This window comes from Mytilus galloprovincialis, chromosome 4 (genome assembly GCF_965363235.1).
Source record: "Mytilus galloprovincialis chromosome 4, xbMytGall1.hap1.1, whole genome shotgun sequence".
NCBI lineage: Eukaryota > Metazoa > Mollusca > Bivalvia > Mytilida > Mytilidae > Mytilus > Mytilus galloprovincialis.
Genome location: NC_134841.1, coordinates 14,765,394 through 14,786,733, shown reverse-complemented (window position 1 = coordinate 14,786,733; position 21,340 = coordinate 14,765,394). Strand labels below are relative to the sequence as shown.

At 34.9% G+C, this 21,340-nt stretch overlaps 1 protein-coding gene across 2 annotated transcripts in view; it reads left to right on the top strand.

The window, feature by feature from the left end:
- LOC143071429 (sacsin-like) overlaps positions 1–21,340 on the top strand; it is a 33,506-nt gene extending 12,166 nt beyond the window's left edge. The window contains exons 4-9 of one of the 2 annotated variants that reach the window (XM_076245694.1): positions 286–433; positions 4,220–5,371; positions 6,133–6,543; positions 7,390–18,392; positions 19,087–19,367; positions 20,361–21,340. In XM_076245694.1, coding sequence (XP_076101809.1) covers positions 286–433; positions 4,220–5,371; positions 6,133–6,543; positions 7,390–18,392; positions 19,087–19,362 — 12,990 coding nt within the window. In that variant the 3' untranslated portion in view covers positions 19,363–19,367; positions 20,361–21,340. Of the gene's footprint in view, positions 1–285; positions 434–4,219; positions 5,372–6,132; positions 6,544–7,389; positions 18,393–19,086; positions 19,368–20,360 lie in introns of those variants that run through there. The other variant, XM_076245696.1, reaches the window with a different exon arrangement.

Below are 21,340 nucleotides of genomic sequence, written 5' to 3'. Positions count from 1 at the left end.
AATTTTTATCTTCACTAAGGTTAGTGGTAACGTATACATTGTAGTTACTAAAAAAAATCACAGAAGACATTTAAAGTTATAAATAACATTGATAGAATAGTTACTGTTTTTCAATGAGATTATCTGGAAAAAAGGAACAGTTATGTATCTCTATTTAAGATGGACTAATCAAGCATGATCGAGACTGACGAAGAAATCTTTATCTCCCCCCCCCCCCCCTCCCCCTCCCCCTAAAAAAAGAAATTAAAAAGAACCAACAATCAACTGGTTTATTTTTACTTACAGGGTCCAGCGTTGTGCGTATATAATAATGCTAAATTTACAAAAGAGGACTGGCAGGGCATACAAATGATTAACAGCAGTGTGAAGGAATATGACCCTGTAAAGATCGGACGTTTTGGACTAGGATTCAAGTCTGTGTTTCATATAACAGGTAGGATTAACATTCACTGATATAGTCAGTGTTCTTTATAACAGGTTAGAATAAGATTATTAAAATGGATAAATTGGTATTCCACGTACAAGGTAGAAATCAAATTAGGAGATAACTGTATTGTATTTTAAGCTCCGATGGCATCCATTGGGGATTTGATGGTCGCAAAATAAGTTTACTGGCGACGCGTAAGCGGAGACAGTAAACGAGTATTTGCAACCATCAAATCCCCAATGGATGCCATCGGAGCTTTATAATATACAATATTGTTATCTCCATTCTAAGACTGACAGAAAACAACGTTAAAACATGTATTGAAAATATGTCATATGCCGTCTTCGCTTGCGCGTACGTCCAATAGCATCAATTGTCAATTGATGCTATGTAAATAAGTGATGTTATCCAATCAAAATGAATGTTACACACGTTGTTGCATTAGAATAATAGTTTCTTTACATTTGAAATATTGAGTTTGAAATCTACAGGGCATATGATATCTTTTCTTCCAGTAAATCTACATGTACTGAACATAGTAAAATAATCCCAGGGTACATTTATTTTTCCAGTGGACTAGGATTTAAGAGTCACCAATATACAATCTAGACTTCGACTTTTGTTCAATGCGTGTATCGATGTATGAGAAATCTTAATCATTTGATTTGGACTTGAGTTAGTTTTCGATTTGTTAGTACTTGAATAACAAAATTGTGCTCGAAAACCAAATCAAGTATATTGATTGGTATATTTCAGAGGCTGACCATAATCGTACGCGAAATGTTTATGCACCCAAAAGTAAATCTTTTTGAAAATGTTTGGTAGTAATAAGTTCCTGGGGTCAATTTCACAAAAAAACAAAACTTACGACTAAGATTGGTCGTAAGTCATGAACAATTCAGTATACTTACGATCAATTTTAGTCGTAATATTTTTTGTGAAACTGACTCCAGCAGTTCTTTAGTGAATGCAGACGAAGCTAAATTAAGTGACTCTGTTCTGTTTGAATCGGCCTACTCTGCAGACTTCTTTTCTTTGAATTTGATGTCTCCGGATAAGATTAATAGGGAATGTAGCAGGTTGTCTTGTAGGGTATTCGTTGCAATTGTAGGTTTCAATCCCTTTGAATGCAATTCTGTATGTAAGATATCTGTATGCGTATACCTTGGTGACCTCTATGTTCTTGTTAAACATTTGATAGTTTTGCACAAGAACAAATTCATACAATTTTTCTCTGGCGGATTAGGGTAAAAACATCGCATGAAAGAAGGACAGTGGTATGTCAAAATATTGATTACATGTACCAAAATTATTTACTATACCTGTATTAAAACTACACATATCGTATATAATACCTTATATAATTTAGCCCGACAATGTATGGCCTGCAAATACAAAACAAATGTATGCAATAGAAAATTAGTTATTCACTTAGCAAGGTTTGAGTCCATGATTCTATAACTTCGTGACAAATTAGCAGACAATGTGTCCAGCGACATATATTTCGTTACCAACTAGACTATTGACATACAGTTTTCGATATCAGAGTTATGCCTTTCTTCGCCTTTCTTCGTCTGCTTTATTTCAAGATGTTCCAGAGGTTCAGAAATCTGGTTTCAAGCCGTTACGTGAACCTATTATACTCATCCACCTCCTATTTACCGAATATTTATATATTTGGGGTATCATATAAAAATGAGCAATAACCTTCAATTTAGCCGTTTTTTATAATGTTTGGATAAGTCAAATTGAGAATTTTCTTTTATTTCAAACCCTGGCCTATTTAATGGTATAAATTTTACATAGTACATAGATATGGTGTTACTGAATGCGTACTCGTCTTTATAACAATTCAATAACTTTCATGTTAGAACTTTGGTATACCTTTTTCAAATACACTTTTGATGAGAATATATTTCAATAAGAAAGGAATAATTTGTTCTTTTAAATTATCTAAATAAATAATCATAATGCATTTAACATTCTAATTGATGTTTTATTTTCTTTTTTCCTTTGACGTATGAATCGACACTGTTCATCATACTGTACGTGCGGTTTTTAATCACGATGCATGTTGAATGAACAGAAATGTTAAATTATTAAGGTTATTACAACTCAAACTTTGATTAGTAAATTTTCTTTGTGTCTATTATATATCTGTTGCTTAACTTTACATAACAACGACAATGTGTGGGACGAAACATTCCATATATGTGTTGTAAAAATAAGTGGATCGGTTAAGTTGGCAAAATTAAACACCATCGATGACTTCTATAAAAATTGAACTTAAATTATATCTATACTATTAAATGGGAGACCTCATTTTGTGTGTCGCTTCTCTTCCTTCCACAATAGATTAATCATCATGCCTCTGTGTCCTGTGGGTACCTTGCATAGTTGCATTTGTCATCGCTTATGCACTTTGTGTTATTCTGGGAGAGAAAAAACGAAAATATAGGCGTCCGAATATTGTGTCCGTCAACGGACGGGCTTTTAAGTCATGATGGGCAAAACTTCCGTTAAAAATTGTTTTTAAAATTACACATAATTTTTATCAGTATTTGGGGACAAGACAATTATTTCGCGTTTTTCTGTATTCTATGATTATACATATACTCAAACTTAAAGTGTATTTGCTATTTACTATCAATTCTACATATATTATCCGAGGCTGTCAATGATATAGTATATATGGAGAGTCTCTATAATGACTAAATCGGCTTGGATAATAAAGTTGGAATTGATAGTTAACAGCAGATACATTTCCTTTATAGTATATATAAAAAAGAAGATGTGGTATGATTGCCAATGAGACAACTGTCCGCAAGAGACACACAGTTCTTGGAAGCTCAGCTCTATACAACTGTTAAATGTATATAGGAAAGAAGGAAAAAAAACCGACAGCACTTTTATATATACTAGAACACACCCGCGAAATTGCGGGTATTTTAGAGCTTGGTTGAAAGTATGTAAACTGTTGTAGAATGAATTTTTGTAAAAGGTTTTATATCTGAAGAATTTCAGAAAAGGTATAAAACTGAGTAATAGGCACTTAGATACAGGACAATTATTTTAAGCCCTCTCCCTTTTTTCCATGATTTTTGCGTTTCTGTATACTATGAACATACATAAAATATAAATAAAGTGTATTTGCTATTAACTATCAATTTCAAGTTTCTTCTCCACGGCGATCAATGCTATATTATATAGAGAATCTCTAAATATTATAGGATTATAATCATAGTATAAATGCAGAATAACCGGCGAAAATAATTGTCCTATCCCGAGTAATTATGAAAATTATGTTTAAATAGGGGAGTAAAGGGGGTTTATTCACGGAAGAACGCGAAATCAAATTTCCATTTCACGATGAACAAACAATTAAAAATGTCTCACACGTTGATTATTTTACCGATTTCACGAAACACGGGGAATAACGAACCTTTTTCACGGCTGCACGTGAAATAAAAATTGGCAAAACACGTTGCACGAAAATAACCTTTTACCCCTCTTTTAAAGTTTAAATCGGAAGTCTTGGGTATGACTTAAAAGTCGGTCTGATGTCGGAAACAAAATCCGGACGCCTTTTTCTACGTTTTCCTCCCAAAATAACCTAAACTGAATAATCATAAAAATGAATGACAGATAAGACTATTCATGGTACATTTGTACCTATAGAACACAGAGGCATGATGATTAATTTATTGGGGAAGGAAGAGAAGCGACACAAAAATAAGGTCTTCTAGTTTAATAGTATAATAGATATATATAGAACCATTACATCTTTTTCAGATTATCCTATGATAATAAGTGGTAACCGAATGCTAGTGCTTGACCCTCATCAGAAAAATGCCAACCATGTCTGCATCAATATGAAACTGAACAAACTCCATAAATATAAAAAGCAACTTGATATTTCATATTGCTTGAATGCTTTAGATGGATTGTTTGATTTTTCACAAGAGACCCTTGATTCCGGAGAATTCAATGGAACTTTATTCCGATTTCCTCTTCGTGACGTCAAAACGAACCTATCAGATAATGTTTATGATATAGCCAAGATATCAGATCTCTTCAATGCATTTAAAGCAGAGGCATCCGTTGAACTCTTATTTCTGAATTGTATTGAAAAAATCGAACTTTATGATAAAGATGGATATAAACTCCATAAATCAGACGAACCCCCCTTTTTTACTGTGAAAATTTCAGAAAGCTGTCTTGATGATGTACGAGCAAAAAGATCTGAATTTCATACTCACATGCAGTCAGTTGGCAGAAAAATTGCAGAGCAAACGTTTTCCACAAAAGTTGATGTGAAAATTGAAACTCAATCGGGTTCTGGAAACAATGCGGATCAAAGTTGGTTCGTTTTGCATTGCTTGAAAGGGGGAAATCTGTCCCAAGAGCTAGCTACACTGTCACAAGATGAAGCACTGTCAAACAGTCCATACGTCAGCATAGCAGTGCCAAAAGACATGGATACAGACTTTAAAGGTCACGTCTTTTGTTTAATGCCATTGCCACTAGAAGATGAAAGTTTGACTGGATATCCTATCCACGTGAATGGACATTTTGCGTTAAGTCAAAACAGACGACACGTGAAATGGCCCACTGCTGACCAGGTACGAAATAAAGCCCACATTGACAAGTCTATTAGATGGAACAACTGTTTACTTGTAGAAGTACTAGCAGGTGTTTACCATGACGTCATTCAGGATCTACTGCAAACCTGCAAGGCCAATGGAAATAGAAAAGAAGACCTTGACCGCTTGTACAGGTCGATTCCGGACCATAGAACAATAACTAGTCATTGGGATCTTATTTGCGAACCTTTCTTCCAGACCTTTTTACAGACGGCATGTTTGTTTTCTGACAGTTTCGGAGGGAAGTGGATTCACCCAAAAGATGCTGTTTTTAAGATATTTGACCCAAATGTTTCTGAAGGTTAGTAGAACATTGGTGATTACCTAGCATTTGATTTATAAGTACACATTGTATTTTCAGTTGGACAATTTTCAATGTCTCAAAGTTTACTATTTGTTTTTCTTTAGCCTTGTCATCTTGCATGTTTATATAGATATGTTGCTTTCATCATTCACCCCTTATTTAAATGAATTTTTATTTCCATTGTATCATATATCAAACTTATTCGTCCAGTGTATGTTCACTTGTGTTTATATGTCTTTTGATTGAGTTAATCCATATCAATAGATACTTTATAGTGGGTCTTTCTATGTTGTGATGTTACACTATTGTTGAAGAGAAGGGTGAAGGTGTGTTACCATTAAGACTTTAAAACCCGCTGCAATTGTTTGCACCTGTTGTAAGTCAGGAATCTTATGCTCAGCAGTTTTCTTTTGTTGACGTGGTTCATGAGTGTTTCTTGTTTCTCATTTTTGTATATGGATTAGACCGTTGGTTTTCCCATTTGAATGGTTTTATACTGGTAATTTTTAGGGCCCTTTATAGCTTGACGAATAAATCTTTTTCAAGGGAAAAACAATAGTATCAAATTCTAAATGAAAGCTTATGTGAAATATAAATGTAACTTTGTATAAATGATCCATCAAGTGCTTTAAAGTTCAGTGTGTCAAAGATGCAAGATTTATTTGTGCGTGTCTGTTATGAGTGTGTGTATGAAGTTTATTGTTTTATACAGATAATGATTTTAAAATGTTTTAAGGGTAATTTTTGTTATCTTTCAGTTACCCAGGAAACCATTTGTCGTTTAATGCAAGCATGTTGCATTGAGTTAGTTGATGTTCCTGAACACATTGTCGCTGTACTGAGGCATAGAAAATACTCAGTACAAACATTGTCTCAAGAATTCATTAGAACGTGCATGACATCAGACACTTCTTACAAATCTTTTTCATGTGAAGACAAATTTAGCATTCTAAACTTTCTTGTTTCGGATGGGAATTATTCAATATTAAGTGGGTTGGAATTACTACCACTGGAAAATGGATCCTTTTGTACATTTTATAACAACAAGAACAATCGAGTGTTTATCTGTAAAGATGAAGTGGCATTATTCCCTGGACAGGAAGAGAAGTTTATCAAACAAGGCCTGAAGGATGAAATGAACAACCACGTTTACATGATGGCATCCAAAGGTATTTATATCAATTATTCATTTACGGAACCACATTGTGACTATTCATTTTAAAGAACTATTTCACTCGTAAGGAGATGAAAATCTACTCCCTTGCTCCTAATTTACATAAAAATATTGTTGATGAAGCAAAGGTTAATAAAGAAATCTCAACCCCTTGACAGGTCAAATAGATGACTTTACATTTTATATTTTCTGCTTTTTATTGTAAGCACGCTGTATTATTTTGGAGTCATGATTGCATTTACGAAATTAAATTAGAATACATAATCTGCCCCAGTCTTTAAAATGCATGTTATACTTTTTAGAAAAACGTTGTGCACAAATCGACATTTTTCTTTTGTAGGGTTGGGGTTGTTTTTTCTTTCTTGTGACAAATCGTTGTTTACAACTCTAATTAAAAAAAAGTTTTATTCAAATATATACAAGAAGTATATCTGTTTTTTATCTGTTTGATCAAACAAGTTATATAAAGTCCTAAACTCTACCTCCCCTAGAACCTCATTTAAATAAATGAACATCTAACTGCCAAGCTTAGGTTTACCTGTTACGGGTAGCATGCACATACATAGGTGGATCCAAGGGGGATTTGATTGATTATATAGGGAATCACTAAAGCGTGACTGGAACGGGCCCCCTTATGTCAGTCAGCGGGCCCCTTACAAAAGAATCTGGATCCGCAACTGGATCCGCCAATGAGCATTGTCAAATTACATTCTAATACAGAATACCAGAAATAGACTGAATGTTGATTGTCACAATGTGACTTTCATTCTGTCATTTGCACTATTTAATTTTTACCTACCTTCATTTCATCTATGATGAGTTTATTCATTTTATTTTATAGGACTTTACCAAGTAGTTATTCTTCAAAACCAGTCAGCTAGTGAGATAGCAAGCTTACTCCAAACAACTATAACAAAGTACATTGGGTCAACTTCTAATAGAGAAATTCAATGGCGATCATCAGCTCCAGTTGGAATGAATTGGCTAGAGAAAGTGTGGTCTTATATTCAGCGGTATGATTTGAGTTATTTTAGCAACCTGCATTTGATGCCAGATACACGAACAAATGAGATGTATAAAGTATGTGTTGGTTTTATTTTGAAGACAAAAGGACACAATGGTATACCGTCTAGTGTATGCGATTGCTTAAGGTACCTAGACATTGTTGTTCTTGAGCAAATACCCTCGGCCATCGAAGAGCACAAGAACATACGAAATTTTGTGTACTTGCCTACTAAAGAAGATGTTTTTCGAATGTTAATCAAAATTCAAGCTGGTGGAAATGTTAATCACTTGGTTAACAAGTTTAATACTACAATCACTGCAGAAGAAAGGTCACAATTTGTTACATACATATCTGGATATTCTATAACTGACAACCAGCTAATCAATCTGCTGTCATCAATGAATCTCTTTACTGAGAAGAATTCACGTCGTCATGTATCGGCAAGTCAAGTAAGAACTATTGCTGATACTGATCAGCTCCCAGTATTGTATTTCAAAGAAACCCTTGACTGCTCTGATCAGAAATATAGAGATGTTGCCACTAAACTGCACGCTAAAACCATTACCAAAGAAGATGTGATAATTGACATTCTGAAGAACTTGATTGATCAGTATCACACTGCTGATATCAACAAAATGATGGGATATGTTCTAAACAACCTTCCATACTTTCATATGAAAGAGCAAATGATTCGTATTGCCAGGGAAATTCCATTTGTATTTACTAGCGGCAGACAGATGAAAAAAGCTTCCGATTTGTTTGACCCCGAGGATGATACTTTGAAAATGATTATACTTGATAATGATAGATTTCCCAACGTACAGAATTTGCCAGTTGAACTTAAATTGCTAAGGAAACTTGGTTTGAAATCACTACAAGATATTACTGGAGAAGACATACTTAGTTGTGCAAGGTATTTACATACCTCAAATAGATGTACAGAAAACAAACGCTCCGAAGAACTGTTAAAAGTGCTAGTCAATAAAAGTGGACTTCTCAGCAGCTATGTGAGTGGACAAAAACTATCAAACCATCTCTCAAGTTTACGTTTTATTGGACCAAGTGAACGTAAAGATGATTTCCCCAAATCATTGCCATGGTATACCGACACAGCAGATTCTTTCTTTTGCAGACCGTGCGATCTATCTTCACCAAAGTTCACAAAAATGATTGGTAGTGTGAAGCCCGTTGTTTCACCCAGTTCATCGTCTCTAATAGCGAGTGCTGGTTGGACAATAGAACCAGGTGTAACATATGTGATAGACCAATTACTGATTATTACTGAGAGATACGAAGATAAATATAAGCCAGAACTTCTTCCTGTAATAAGCGACATCTATCATTTTATGGCAAATCACTACAACAGTCAGGATTTCCAACGATTGTCAAACAAGAAATGGATTTGGACAGGAACTGGATTTGAGGAACCAGAAAAGGTTTACCTGCAAACCAAATCATCAGATCTAGTTTTACGACCATATTTATATCCACTACCAGATGAATTTCGGGGTTCAAATTTGTTGCAGTTCTTTAGAAAAATACAATGTCTGGAGCGTCAAACTACAGACTTACTAATAAGAGTTGAAAAAATGATACAGACAGAATACTGTGGTGGTGGTGGCAAATCAGAAGAAAGGGCAAAGGCTGACCTTCAGCTTGTTGTTAATATCTTGAACTCTATAAAGGATGACAAAAATATAGAAGGAGTTCTTCTTCCAATCAAACAATGTGACGAGACACTTCTAATATTGAAACCAGCTAGTGAGTGTAACTATTGCAAAGATGATGACGAACTTTTTGGAGATGAACAGTTTTTCGTACATCATGATGTGTCTCCTGAAACTGCCGAAAAACTCGGTGTTCCTTCAGTGACAGACACTTTACTTGAAGATGCTGAACGACTGGATGAATGGGGTCAGAGTGAACCATTAACACGTAGGATTAAAAACTTGCTCGAATCCTACAAAGACGGATTGTCAGTCCCTAAGGAAATAATTCAAAATGCTGACGATGCAGGTGCAACAAAAGTCTGTTTCATGTATGATGAACGGGAGAAAGAAAATTACGGGAAAAAATTGTTGGACAAAAACATGTTAGAATGCCAAGGACCATCATTGTGGGCTTATAACAATGCCAAATTTACGAATGAAGATTTGCTTAATATAACAAAAGTGAGCGGTGCAACCAAAGGGATAGACACAACAAAAATTGGAAAGTTTGGACTCGGCTTTTGTTCTGTCTACAACCTGACTGAAGTTCCGAGTTTCATTACAGGAGATCACATGGTAATATTTGATCCTCACTCAGACTATCTGGCAGATGCATTAAAGCACAAGAAACAACCTGGATTAAAAATACATATGCAAAGGAATAGGAAAATTATGATGAGGAAACACTCGCAGTTTGAGCCATTTAATGGCGTATTTGGGTGTAATCTTGATACGAGTCAAAAGGAAATTACGTTCGAAGGGACATTATTTCGGTTACCACTGAGGACAAGACAGCAAGCCGTTTCGAGTGAGATCAGTAACATACCATACGACAATGAGCAAATGATTAGTTTAATGAAAATCTTTATTGAGGCTGGTGGCAATCTTCTTTTGTTTTCCCAAAATGTTGTTGAAGTTGAATTTTATCACCTTCCAAGGAATGAAAAAGACCCAACAAATGCTGTAAAATTGTACAGCGTGCGTAAAGATTTCGTTCGTACAATTGGAAGACCAATTCATCAATCACAATCTTACAATACATTCTCAGTTCTTAAAGAGATGACGCTTCAGTTCGAAAATGTGAAGAAAGGTGTTGCGAAAAATACATCAATGGTAGACTTGAGTATATTGATACAGGTTTCTGTCGAAGCAAACAGCAAACTGATTAACTTTAAAATAACCAGCTGTTCTTCATCAACGTCTTGGATCGTCACATGGGCATCTGGGACCAGCAGGAGCAAGGATCTTGCTTTAAAGTCGTCAACTAAAAGGGTGTTACCTTTAGGAAGTGTAGCCTGTCCAGTTACAAAAACTGAAGAAGGACTTTATAAAACTTGTTCTTTGAAAGACCTGCCATCTGGATTTTACCACATCAGTCATGTGTTTTGCTACTTGCCTCTTCCAGTTGAAACCAGTTTTCCAGTACATGTAAATGGCTCTTTCGCTGTGACATCAGACCGTAGGCGACTCTCTTGTAAAACAGTTGATGACAAAGACTCGTTCGACAGTGACTGGAATGAAGGTCTTATGGGTGATGCTGTTTGTAATGCTTATATACTGTTTTTAGAAAATAGGATCGATTTAGGCCTAGATAACAACGAACCGTATTTTCAGCATTGGCCTGTTCAGTATGGAAAAGATGGAAACTTTGGAAAACTTCAAACTGCCTTTTATCAACAAATTTCAGATAGACAAAGGAATGCACAAGTATTTAGAAGAGATAATAAGATAACAAGCATTACCTATTGTCAGTTTCTAGATTCTACTTTAATGGAAACGAAGTTTGGCGAAGAGGCATTTAATGTTTGCGTCAAATTTTTAGAAGATGACAACACGAAAATAATGAAGCTGCCGAGAGATATACAAAATAGTTTCCGAGATGCTGGCTGTGTAGATGTAGTCAAACAGAGAACTTTGAATAATATTGCGTTCTTTTCCAAGTTGGTGTTCCCACATCTAACTGATGACGTCTGGGCTCAGAATATAATGGATATCCTCATGTTATACGCAATAGACAATGCATCAGATGAAATGTGCAACTTACTTAAAGAACATAGATGTATTCCAACAGCTCCAAACAGAGTTTTAAGACATCCATCAGAACTGGTAGATAGAAAGGGATTGTTGAACAGCCTGTTTAAAGAAGAAGATGAACGCTTTGTTATGTTGGACCTCAATACTTATAGTAAACCAACCCGACTGGTGACATTGGCAAGACTTGGAATGACAACAACCAAACTTACTGAAAATCTTCTAATTGATAGAGCAAAATCAATACTCTCCCTGGCTGAAACCTGTCCACATTGCGCATTAGATCGATGTGTACAGTTTGTTCGATACCTTAACAGAGAAATAACAAGCATCGAACCAAATCATCAATTGTTTTCAGATCTGAAGTCCATACAGTTTTTACCAGTGAAAAGCAAATCAAAAGAGTGGGAATGGTCATGGGGAGGGGACAGTATCACGAAAAGTATAGAAAGCAGCGGAATTCAATACAAGTGTATTAATGAAAATCACAATCAAAGTATTACAGTTCAATTTGAAAGTCCACAAAAACTTTATTCAAATACGGTATTGGAACTTGTTTGTTCAATTCGGCCTGTGTTGGACAGATTGTGCCTACCTATGGATATTTATGCTCAGTTTTTTGGAAAACTAGGGGTAATGAATAACGTTTCACCTTCTTTGGCTCTTGAAAACTTACTTGTAATCAGCACTGATTTTGGCAAAACTGAGAAAAGATCTACAAAATCCGAATCGATTGCTTCCACCGTTTTTGCAATCTATAAATTCTTGAATGAAACATTCACCAAGCAAATTCATTCCGACGAAAAAGCACAAAAGAGTTTGATACAAACTGCAGATCGTTTTCGGAACGAAAATATACTTTTACTTAATGGAACTTTTGTCAAACCTTGCCAAGTTGTTGTACAAATTTCAGAGGACTGTAGTCCTGATTTCTATGGTTTAAATGTTGCATACAACCTGAAACAAATGAAAGGTCTTTTGAAACTGTTGCAAATCGATGACAGATGTTCAGCGGAACGAGTTCTGTCTAAACTTGAGATGTACAAAACAAAATACGGCGCAAAAGAAATGGATGAAGATGAGGTTAAGCTTTATGTCCGCTTACTGAAAGTGTTGGTCAGTTCCATGAAGTTAGATAATTTGAATGCAGATAGCGTACAGGACTTGTTTATTCCAGACACTAAGGGAATTTTACACCCTATTCAGAATGTATGTCTTGATGAAAGTACAGTAAATTCCACGGAAACTATGCACTTTACTCATGATAGTATTTCACACGAGATAGCAAAAGTTCTCGGAATTAACACTAAACGAAAACATAAAGTTGAAGAGTGCTCAAAAGACCTATATTCACAGGACTTCGGACAACATGAAGAACTCTTAACAAGAATAAAGAGAATTCTCGATGGGTATCCCTTCGATGTTTGCATACTAAAAGAATTGTTACAGAATGCTGACGATGCCAAAGCATCTGAAGTTCACATTGTAGTTGATTTCAATAACCACCCAACAGATGATTTGTTTGATGAGATGTGGAAACCTTTACAAGGGCCAGCACTTCTTGTGTTTAATGATAGTTATTTTACAGAAGCGGATATAGCAGGTATCCAGAATCTCGGTGTAGGAAGCAAGGGGGACGATCCTACGAAGACTGGGCAGTATGGTGTTGGCTTTAACGCAGTTTACCACCTCACTGATGTACCATCGTTCTTATCTAGAGGACAGCATGTCGAGACTGGAGAAGTCCTCTGTATATTCGATCCTCATTGTCATTACGTCCCAAAGGCTACAGGCCGAAATCCGGGGAGAAAATACGTAAATACCAAAACATTAAAGGAAGACCATCCAAATGTTTTCAGCTGTTATCACGATAACCTGTTGATGAACAATCAAGGCACTATCTTTAGACTTCCACTACGAACAGAAAAATTTACTAAGAAGTCACAAATATCCAATAGCATAGTCACTGCGGAAGGCGTACGAAGGCTTCTGGAAGATTTTAAAAAGGAAATGAGCGAAATGCTATTGTTTGTAAACAATGTAAAATCCATTAAATTGTCTGAAATTGTAGGAGGAAAACTCGAAGAAATCTATTCAGTTATGTTGAAAATGTCATCTGCCGACGAATCCAAGCGAACTGAATTTAACAATGCGATAGGACAAGCCTCAAAAATAATGAACGAAACTAAAAACCCAGACTGCCTTTCGTCTACTGAAATGAAATATCAAGTACAAATTAATGATAGTTGCGGGAAAATGATGAAATGGTTGATAGTCCGTCGACTAGGCTTCTCTAAAAAAGGAACATGTCCAGACACTATCAAGAAAGCTTATCAGAAAGGCGATATAGGATTATTACCTAGAGGGGGTGTGGCATTACCTATATTTGAAAAAGATCAGGAATGTGTGATGGAACATGGACGTGTTTTCTGCTCTTTACCACTGCCTCTAGAATCAGGTTTGCCTATTCATTTTAATGGACATTTTGCTCTTGATCATGAGGCCAGGCGTAGTCTTTACACTGATGATCAAGAAGGATATCACGTGGTATGGAATAAACATCTGTTGGAAGACATCATTGCTCCATCCTATACAACTGGGTTGCTTGAAATGAAGGAGTTATTGGGCCTCAAGACTGACAGTCAAGTTAATGAGTTGCAGTTGCATAAACAACTGTCAAGATTTCATGGATATTTTCCAGAATTTGAAAAAGCTAAAAATGATTACTTTAAGTTTCTTACATGCAGCATTTACCGCTGGATCAACAGTAATGAAGTTCCACTTTTTGCGTCTGCAAAAATGGTCAGTAATTCTGAGGCACATGTAAATTTTTACCCCCTCTATTGCAGCAAAAACACATTTCAATCTGTGTTTAACACCATGAAAAAACAACAGATTTCCTCTTCAACTGTTGCAACTATCGGCGCCGTCGGTAGCGGGATATCAGAAAAAATTGCGAGTTTGAAGGAAGAAGCCCATAAAACAAGGGACGATCGAGTGCCTTCCTTGGTTCATATATTTAAGGAGCTTGGCATAAAACTTCTTGATGCACCAAAACATGTTCTTCGAAGTATAAAAGAGGCCAAAATAGAAGTTTGTGAAATAAATCCGGAGTTTCTCATGTGTTTCCTGAAATCATTCAACGTATCAGCAATAGATACATGTAATTTAGGTGGAGTTGATTGTAGCATTGAAGAAACAACATTCAAAAAAGTTTCTCATTTAGTCCTTTGCATATCATACTGTAAAAAAAGCGATTTGTTTATACAACATCTGAATGGTTTGCCATTTTGCCTTACCGAGGACGGGATCCTAAGAACATTCAAACGAGAAAGTCCCGTATTTTGTACAAACTATAGTACAATACTTAAAGAAAGTGCTAGTTTGTTTTTACACCATGACCTCACTGACCTATTCACAATAACACATGACGGATTGAAGGAATTTGATTTGAATGCGTTTGCTGAGTTCCTACCTGCTACACTTGCCTCTGAAGTGTATAGGACGCATAACAGACCAGTGGTATGGAGCACACACCGAGATTCCGTTGTGAATATGACATGGCTTAGTCGAGTTTGGGATTTCATTAACCACACAGTTCAGCTAAACGTTGACAAATCCGCTGCAATTGATACAAGGAATTTGGATTCTGTTTTTGAAAGGATGAATCCTTTAATGCCATGGTGTCTTATTCCATGTACGCAGTCAGTACAACCTTTTGTAGAAGATATTAAAGAACATGTTCTTTTTCCGGTCTCAAAACTAAGATATACTGTGAACTTGTCAACATATAATGGATCGATAGAGAAAGCTTTAAAACGACTCGCATTACCATGTCTTGATCCGTCATTTAAAGTCGACCAGAGATTTATACTTACAGCGATGTTAGTTTCTGACAAGGATCCATGTGCTCTCATAGACTTTTTGTATGAATACAAGGAAGAAATTAGAAACAGAAACATAACACCGGAAGTTTGTACAGATATTCTGGAATACTTTTCGGAACACATTGAAAGAATATCAGAAAACGTCAACGTTGAAGCGTTCCTGAACAAAATACGACAAATACCTCTTCATGTTAATGTCAGTGGCCATAACATCAGCTTAGATTCTAATGCTAGTGTTTTAGTGCTTAGTGACTATGTGTCTAATAAGATAGTACTAGATGGTGTTGAAGAGTGGGCTAATGCGTCAGATACAATTTTGCTGAAAGCAACGCATCATTTGACAAAACTGTATGCCAAAATTGGGTTTACAGCAGAAAAATTAGAAGCTATTGACGTGTATACCAATCATTTACTGCGAACGTTTGACTGTTTGCCTAAAGAAAATCACCAAGCACACCTAGTATTTATTCGAGATACACTTTTAGCGAAATCGTCTTTGTTCAATACGCAACAAAACCATCTTATTGATGTTCTAAAAAAAGTATCCTTTGTTGAAGGAAATGATGGCATATTGTTTACGGCATCTCACTTCAAAGATCCGTGTAATGAATTACTGAAACTAATGTGTGATCCGAATGATTTTCCAGGTGGTGTTTTTAGTGCAAATTGTTGGTTGGAGTTTTTAGTCATTGCTGGAATTCAGACACAGGTCACATCAAACATGGTTTTACAGTTTGCTAGAAGCATCGAAGAAGAAGTTGGACAAAAAGGTGTTACAGAAGAAATTTCGAAAAAATCTGAACTGCTGACAAAGCATGTACTTTCACGACATAACATTGAAAAGGAAGGTATCTTGAATGAAATAAGCAGCATCAAATTTATTGTTCCATGTAAAATAACAGACTGGAAAAATAAGATTTTCCCGCAAAAGCATGGCCTAACGGTGTGTTACCGTGAATCTGTACCTAGATATAAAGCTGATCTATGTTGGACAACTTGCAATATTATTCCTGATAAGGCTAAACCCTACTACAGCATTGATCCAAAAAAACAACTAAGTGTAGTCTCACAGCTTGGTATATTAAATGAACCACCATTCCGGAGTGTCATCAGTCATGTTCAAAATATATGCGATGCACTGAAGGGTTTCGCAGACAAGAACCTCATCCAGGATGCTAGTATTGTCTTGATAAAAGAAATGATGCTAAAGATATATGACTGGTTAAACGAAAACCATGATAAAGATATTGATCACTTCAAGAAGAGTCTTATTCATACACCACTCGTCTTTAAATCTGAACGTAAGTTGTTTGTTACATGCGTGAGAACAGTAAAAAGTTTGGATAAAAAGAAAGAACATGAAATTGTACCTTATCTATTGGAAACACCCGAGGAATACGGGAAATACTTTAAACTCTTTCAGATTCTTGGTATGAACTTGAATACAGACCTATCCACTTATGTTCGAGTATTGGTTGATCTTAAATATGATATCGGGGATAGAAAACTTAATCCTAACCTGCTTAAAATCGTGCAACGTTCAGTAGAAGAAATTCTGTCCTTTAGAGCAGATGTTGACGAACACGTATTCGATGCACTTGAAAAAATGGAGGCATTATATCTATTGACAAGAGAAAAACAGTTAATGAATGCATCAAATTTAGTGTTTTCGGACAATGAAGATTTCGAAGAGAAGATAGGTAATGACATAGGTAAACCATATATGATGGGATTTGACAGACTTGATGTTTCAGCTCACGGAAACATCGTTTCGTCATTCAAGCAACTTCCCAAGAAAATGCAGCCATGCATACTTTCAGATATGATTACTTCAGAGATAGACGAGGAATCATTTAATAAAATTAATGACCGTAGAGGGCAATTATTAAGAGAATTTTTAGCTTCTCCTCAGTTTCAAGAGGCTATTGTTCGAATATCTGTACACTGCAGAAAAGATTTAAAACTACCAAAAATGAAAGAAGATGATGCCAAAGCCATGGTCAATGGAATAGAAAATATACAAATAGTACAGGTAGAATCGATCAAACAAAGGTTGACATATAAAGGTAAAACAGTTGGACAAGACGAATTAACAGCATACTGTCAATCACAAGACGAAACATCTCAACACACTTTATTTTGTGCTTTCAATGAATACAAAATACAGGAATGGCTTAGTGAAAGTTTTCTGAAAATAAGCGAAGTACTGTCAAAATGTACAAATTACTTGTTTTGTGACACCAAAGGTTTCCTGATGACTGTATTAAATTTTATAGAAAATCCAAATAGCATAACAAAAGCCTTGGACAGAGCACGGGTCGAACAGTATTCCATATCAAAGAAAAGTAGGAAGTCAGTTTTTCCACCAGCAGGTGTCACTGTTCATGAAGAATGGCACTGTTTCCTTGACAACAGTTTTTCTGACTTTGATGTTGGAGATTACGTAGCTTTGTTGTTGAGCGAAGAAAAAATGGATGGAGATAGATTTATTCCAGCTGTTTATATTTATGCCATTGTTGTTGGGAAAGTTGAAAGTGGGGAGACAATACCGATCATTGGAAATTCTCTCCGGTATTATTTGGTTGATGTTGGAAACCAGCGTATTGAAAAAAAGCGGGCTTACGATTGTTTTAAATTCAACTGCAGTATTCCAGAGAAATCCAATGAACTTGTCGTGTTTCTTGATATTTCAGACACACAAAAAGATGAAAGACCATTGGATGATATATTGAAAGACGTTAAAGAAAAGATCAAAGCAGCTTGGACTCTCCCGGAAGATGAAAGAAAGAAAATAATAAAACGATTCTTCAAGAAATGGCATCCAGACAAAAACCATGGTAACGAAAAAATTGCAACAGAAGTTTTCAAATTTATTAAAAATTTAGTTTTACAAATGGAAAATGGAGAAGACGTTGATGCCAACACTAATTCCAACTTTAAACAGCCCCCCAGAAATTCTACATTTTGGGAACATTTCAGGACATGGGAGCGTGATACTACTGAAGATAAAAACAATAGCGAACAAAGGAGCCAATCATCCGGATGCGGAACAAGTAGTGGCAGACGACAGGATAAACAGGAAGTTCCTTCAGTAGCTGAGGCAAGACAGTGGATGAGACAAGCAAAACTAGACTTTACTGCTGCTAAACAATTTCTTCCGAGTGCAGAAACAGGGCCTCATTTCAATTGGATATGCATCATGTGTTATCAGGTAAACATTATAATATTTCAACAGTCAATTGTTTATCTTTTAATACTACAGTTATTATGTTTTCGATATTTTATATATAAGAATGTGGTATGATTTCCAATGACGTAGAGGTTCACAAGTAAAGGTTGTCGTACGTTTATATCAACGACATATAGTTATTACACAAGAACGTGTACATCAAGCTGAATAATTGCAATATCTTCAAAGAAAAAAAGCATGATCTCAACAATTTAAAACTTTTTTGTATGCCTTTAAACATTTAAATTCCTTGTGAAAGAATTTGTATTAACAAAGAAAGAAAGAAAGATTGATTTTAAACACTAATATTGCAAAAGAATCTATACTACAATGAAATATGCTGCATTTCGGAATGGCTTTTATTATTTTCACAGTTTCACTTGATATTTTACTCAAGTTAATTGTCGAAAAACCTACACAAAAAAACAAAAAAAGATATTTGCAGAAGATTTTGATATTTAACTATGATTGTAGAAGACAATATAAATATTTTAAATTCACTGGAATACAAGTGGTATTGATAATTTTAAGTTCATAGGCTTTTGATAACTTATATGTTTTATTTGAAATCAACACTTTTATTTTTTTATTAGATATTATATTGGTTGTGATTGCAAATTAAGACCCACTCTCTAGAATAAATGTTTCTTGTGTATTATTTTATATATTTGTTTAGTCGGTCGAAAAAGTTTTAAAAGCTCTTCATTTCCACAAAGACTGCAATGATGTTCCAAGTACAAATGATTTGCTGCAGCTATCTGCCAGCTTGGGCCAAGGATTACAAGCGATGGTGAAAACTTTGGTAGACGTTATAGGTCCAAGGGAGAGAACTATGTACCCTGATCGCATGGATATTCCCAAAGTACCCGCAGATGCCTTTAATGAACAAACTGCGAAGAGTTCGGTCGATATTACTGAAGAAATATTGGAATTTTCTACAGCACGATTATAAAAAAGGTAAATAGTCCTTTTTATGCCGCCCCTAGGGGACATTATGTTTTAAGGTTTGTGGATCAGTGCGTTCTTCCGTCCGTCCATCCGTCTGTCCCGCTTCAGGTTAAAGCTTTTGGTCAAGGTGATTTTGTTTAATTTGAAGTCCAATCATTCTCTATGAATTAATCCTAATTGTACTGCTATATTAGAGTTTTGATCCTAATCGCAAGTCCACTGAACATAAAAAAAATATCACATTTGATATGATTGTTTGACGTTATATTAGTGTATTTTTTTTTATTTGCACATTTGTTTCTTCAAATGCCGGGCCACACTTAAAAATATTTTGGTTTGCCCAAACCCTACCGAAAGCTTGAGACAGTGGGTAGGTAGGTAGGCATTTTCTTTTTTTTTCTTCAAAAAAGAAATTGAAGTATCAGATGTTTATTAGTCTTCATGCCTATTTGATTAAACAAAACCTTCTTCAAATCAGGACAATAAAAGAATTTGAGTAGGCAGCTTTTTTCTGGGTCGGTAGCGTTTGGGCAAACAAACCTATAATTATTTATTATGGCCAGGATTACACGTGTACATGTATGTTGCAATCAATTATATATGTCATCACCTTGAATAGAAAATTCAAGATTCAAGATTCTTTATTTCTTCAAATGGAAGGATAGGCAGTTCATGTTTAAAATACGAAGTAGTAAGAATAAATTGCACATGCTAAAAATGGTAAAGTGTACTAACATTTGCAGTGTTGTTTATTTACAAAAAGAAGCAAACAATTCTTAAACAATATGCCGATTGTGTTGTCTTCGAGAATTGCGTAACGTTTTACATTGAACAATTGTTTCCAATACTTTCAGACTCTGTGGTGATTGTTTTAGAAGTGGAAAGGTGTTTTTGATACTTTAAAAGTAAAAAATAAAAAACTTTGAAACCTCTATAATATATAATATTTACACCGAAACATTGGTCTGTATATCTGTTACACATATTATATCTCTCTTGTAGATTTGGAAAACGGCGGATAGTGTAAACTGCAATTTCTGCACCAAGATGAGAAGTATTTAAATCCAACTTTGCTACAGAGGTTGTTTCAATTTTTTGGTCAGACACAATGACGTTTTGAACAGTACAAATATGTGAATTTGTTTAGGAGTGGGATACTTGTTTTCTATTTTTATATCATATATCAAAATTCGATTGAACTAAATAATGTTACTAATTTATTTTTTTATTGCTACAGTGTTTCATTAAAATTTCAGATGTTTGACAACTTATATTATCCGTGTATGTGATTTTTATACAGTTGAGGAATAACAGTGATTTAACAAATTGTATGTGTTTTCTTCTGGTCTGCTTGCACTTTAATTGATATGATGTTAATATGATTTCATACATATGATAATTTTAACACATATTTATTGTTGACTTGCTGTTGCACATAATGTACGTGTATTTTGTTATCATTTTTTTTATTAGTTGTTATGGTATAATAATTCAGATTTGTCTTTTTCTGATCATCTAATATGAAAACTATGTAGTACTCAATATAAAACACAAAAAATTATGACATGCACTTCAGTTTTCTTTTAAATCTCAACTAATTGCCATATGATTACTAACAAAATTTGGTTTATCAATTTGTAGTATAATGTTCAAACTACATGTATGGGTAATTTTGGCAGGCTCTCTCCACTTATATACTGTGAATTTTCAGCCTTTATGCCTTTTTATGGTTATTTTTAGTGAATTGATGAAAAGGAAAGCCTTATGATTTGCATTATTTCAAAAAAGAAAATATTACTTCTTAATATAAATGTATAGGTGGTTTTTTATGTAGCTTTGCAAAGAGAAATGTGAAGCAATCATTTTTGGTTATGAATAGGTTTTGTTAATCAGTTTCATGCAAAAGTCATAATACTAATATATTTGCTTTGTTTGATATTGTTGTTTATATGATTAAAATAAAATCTAATAGTTGTCCTCCA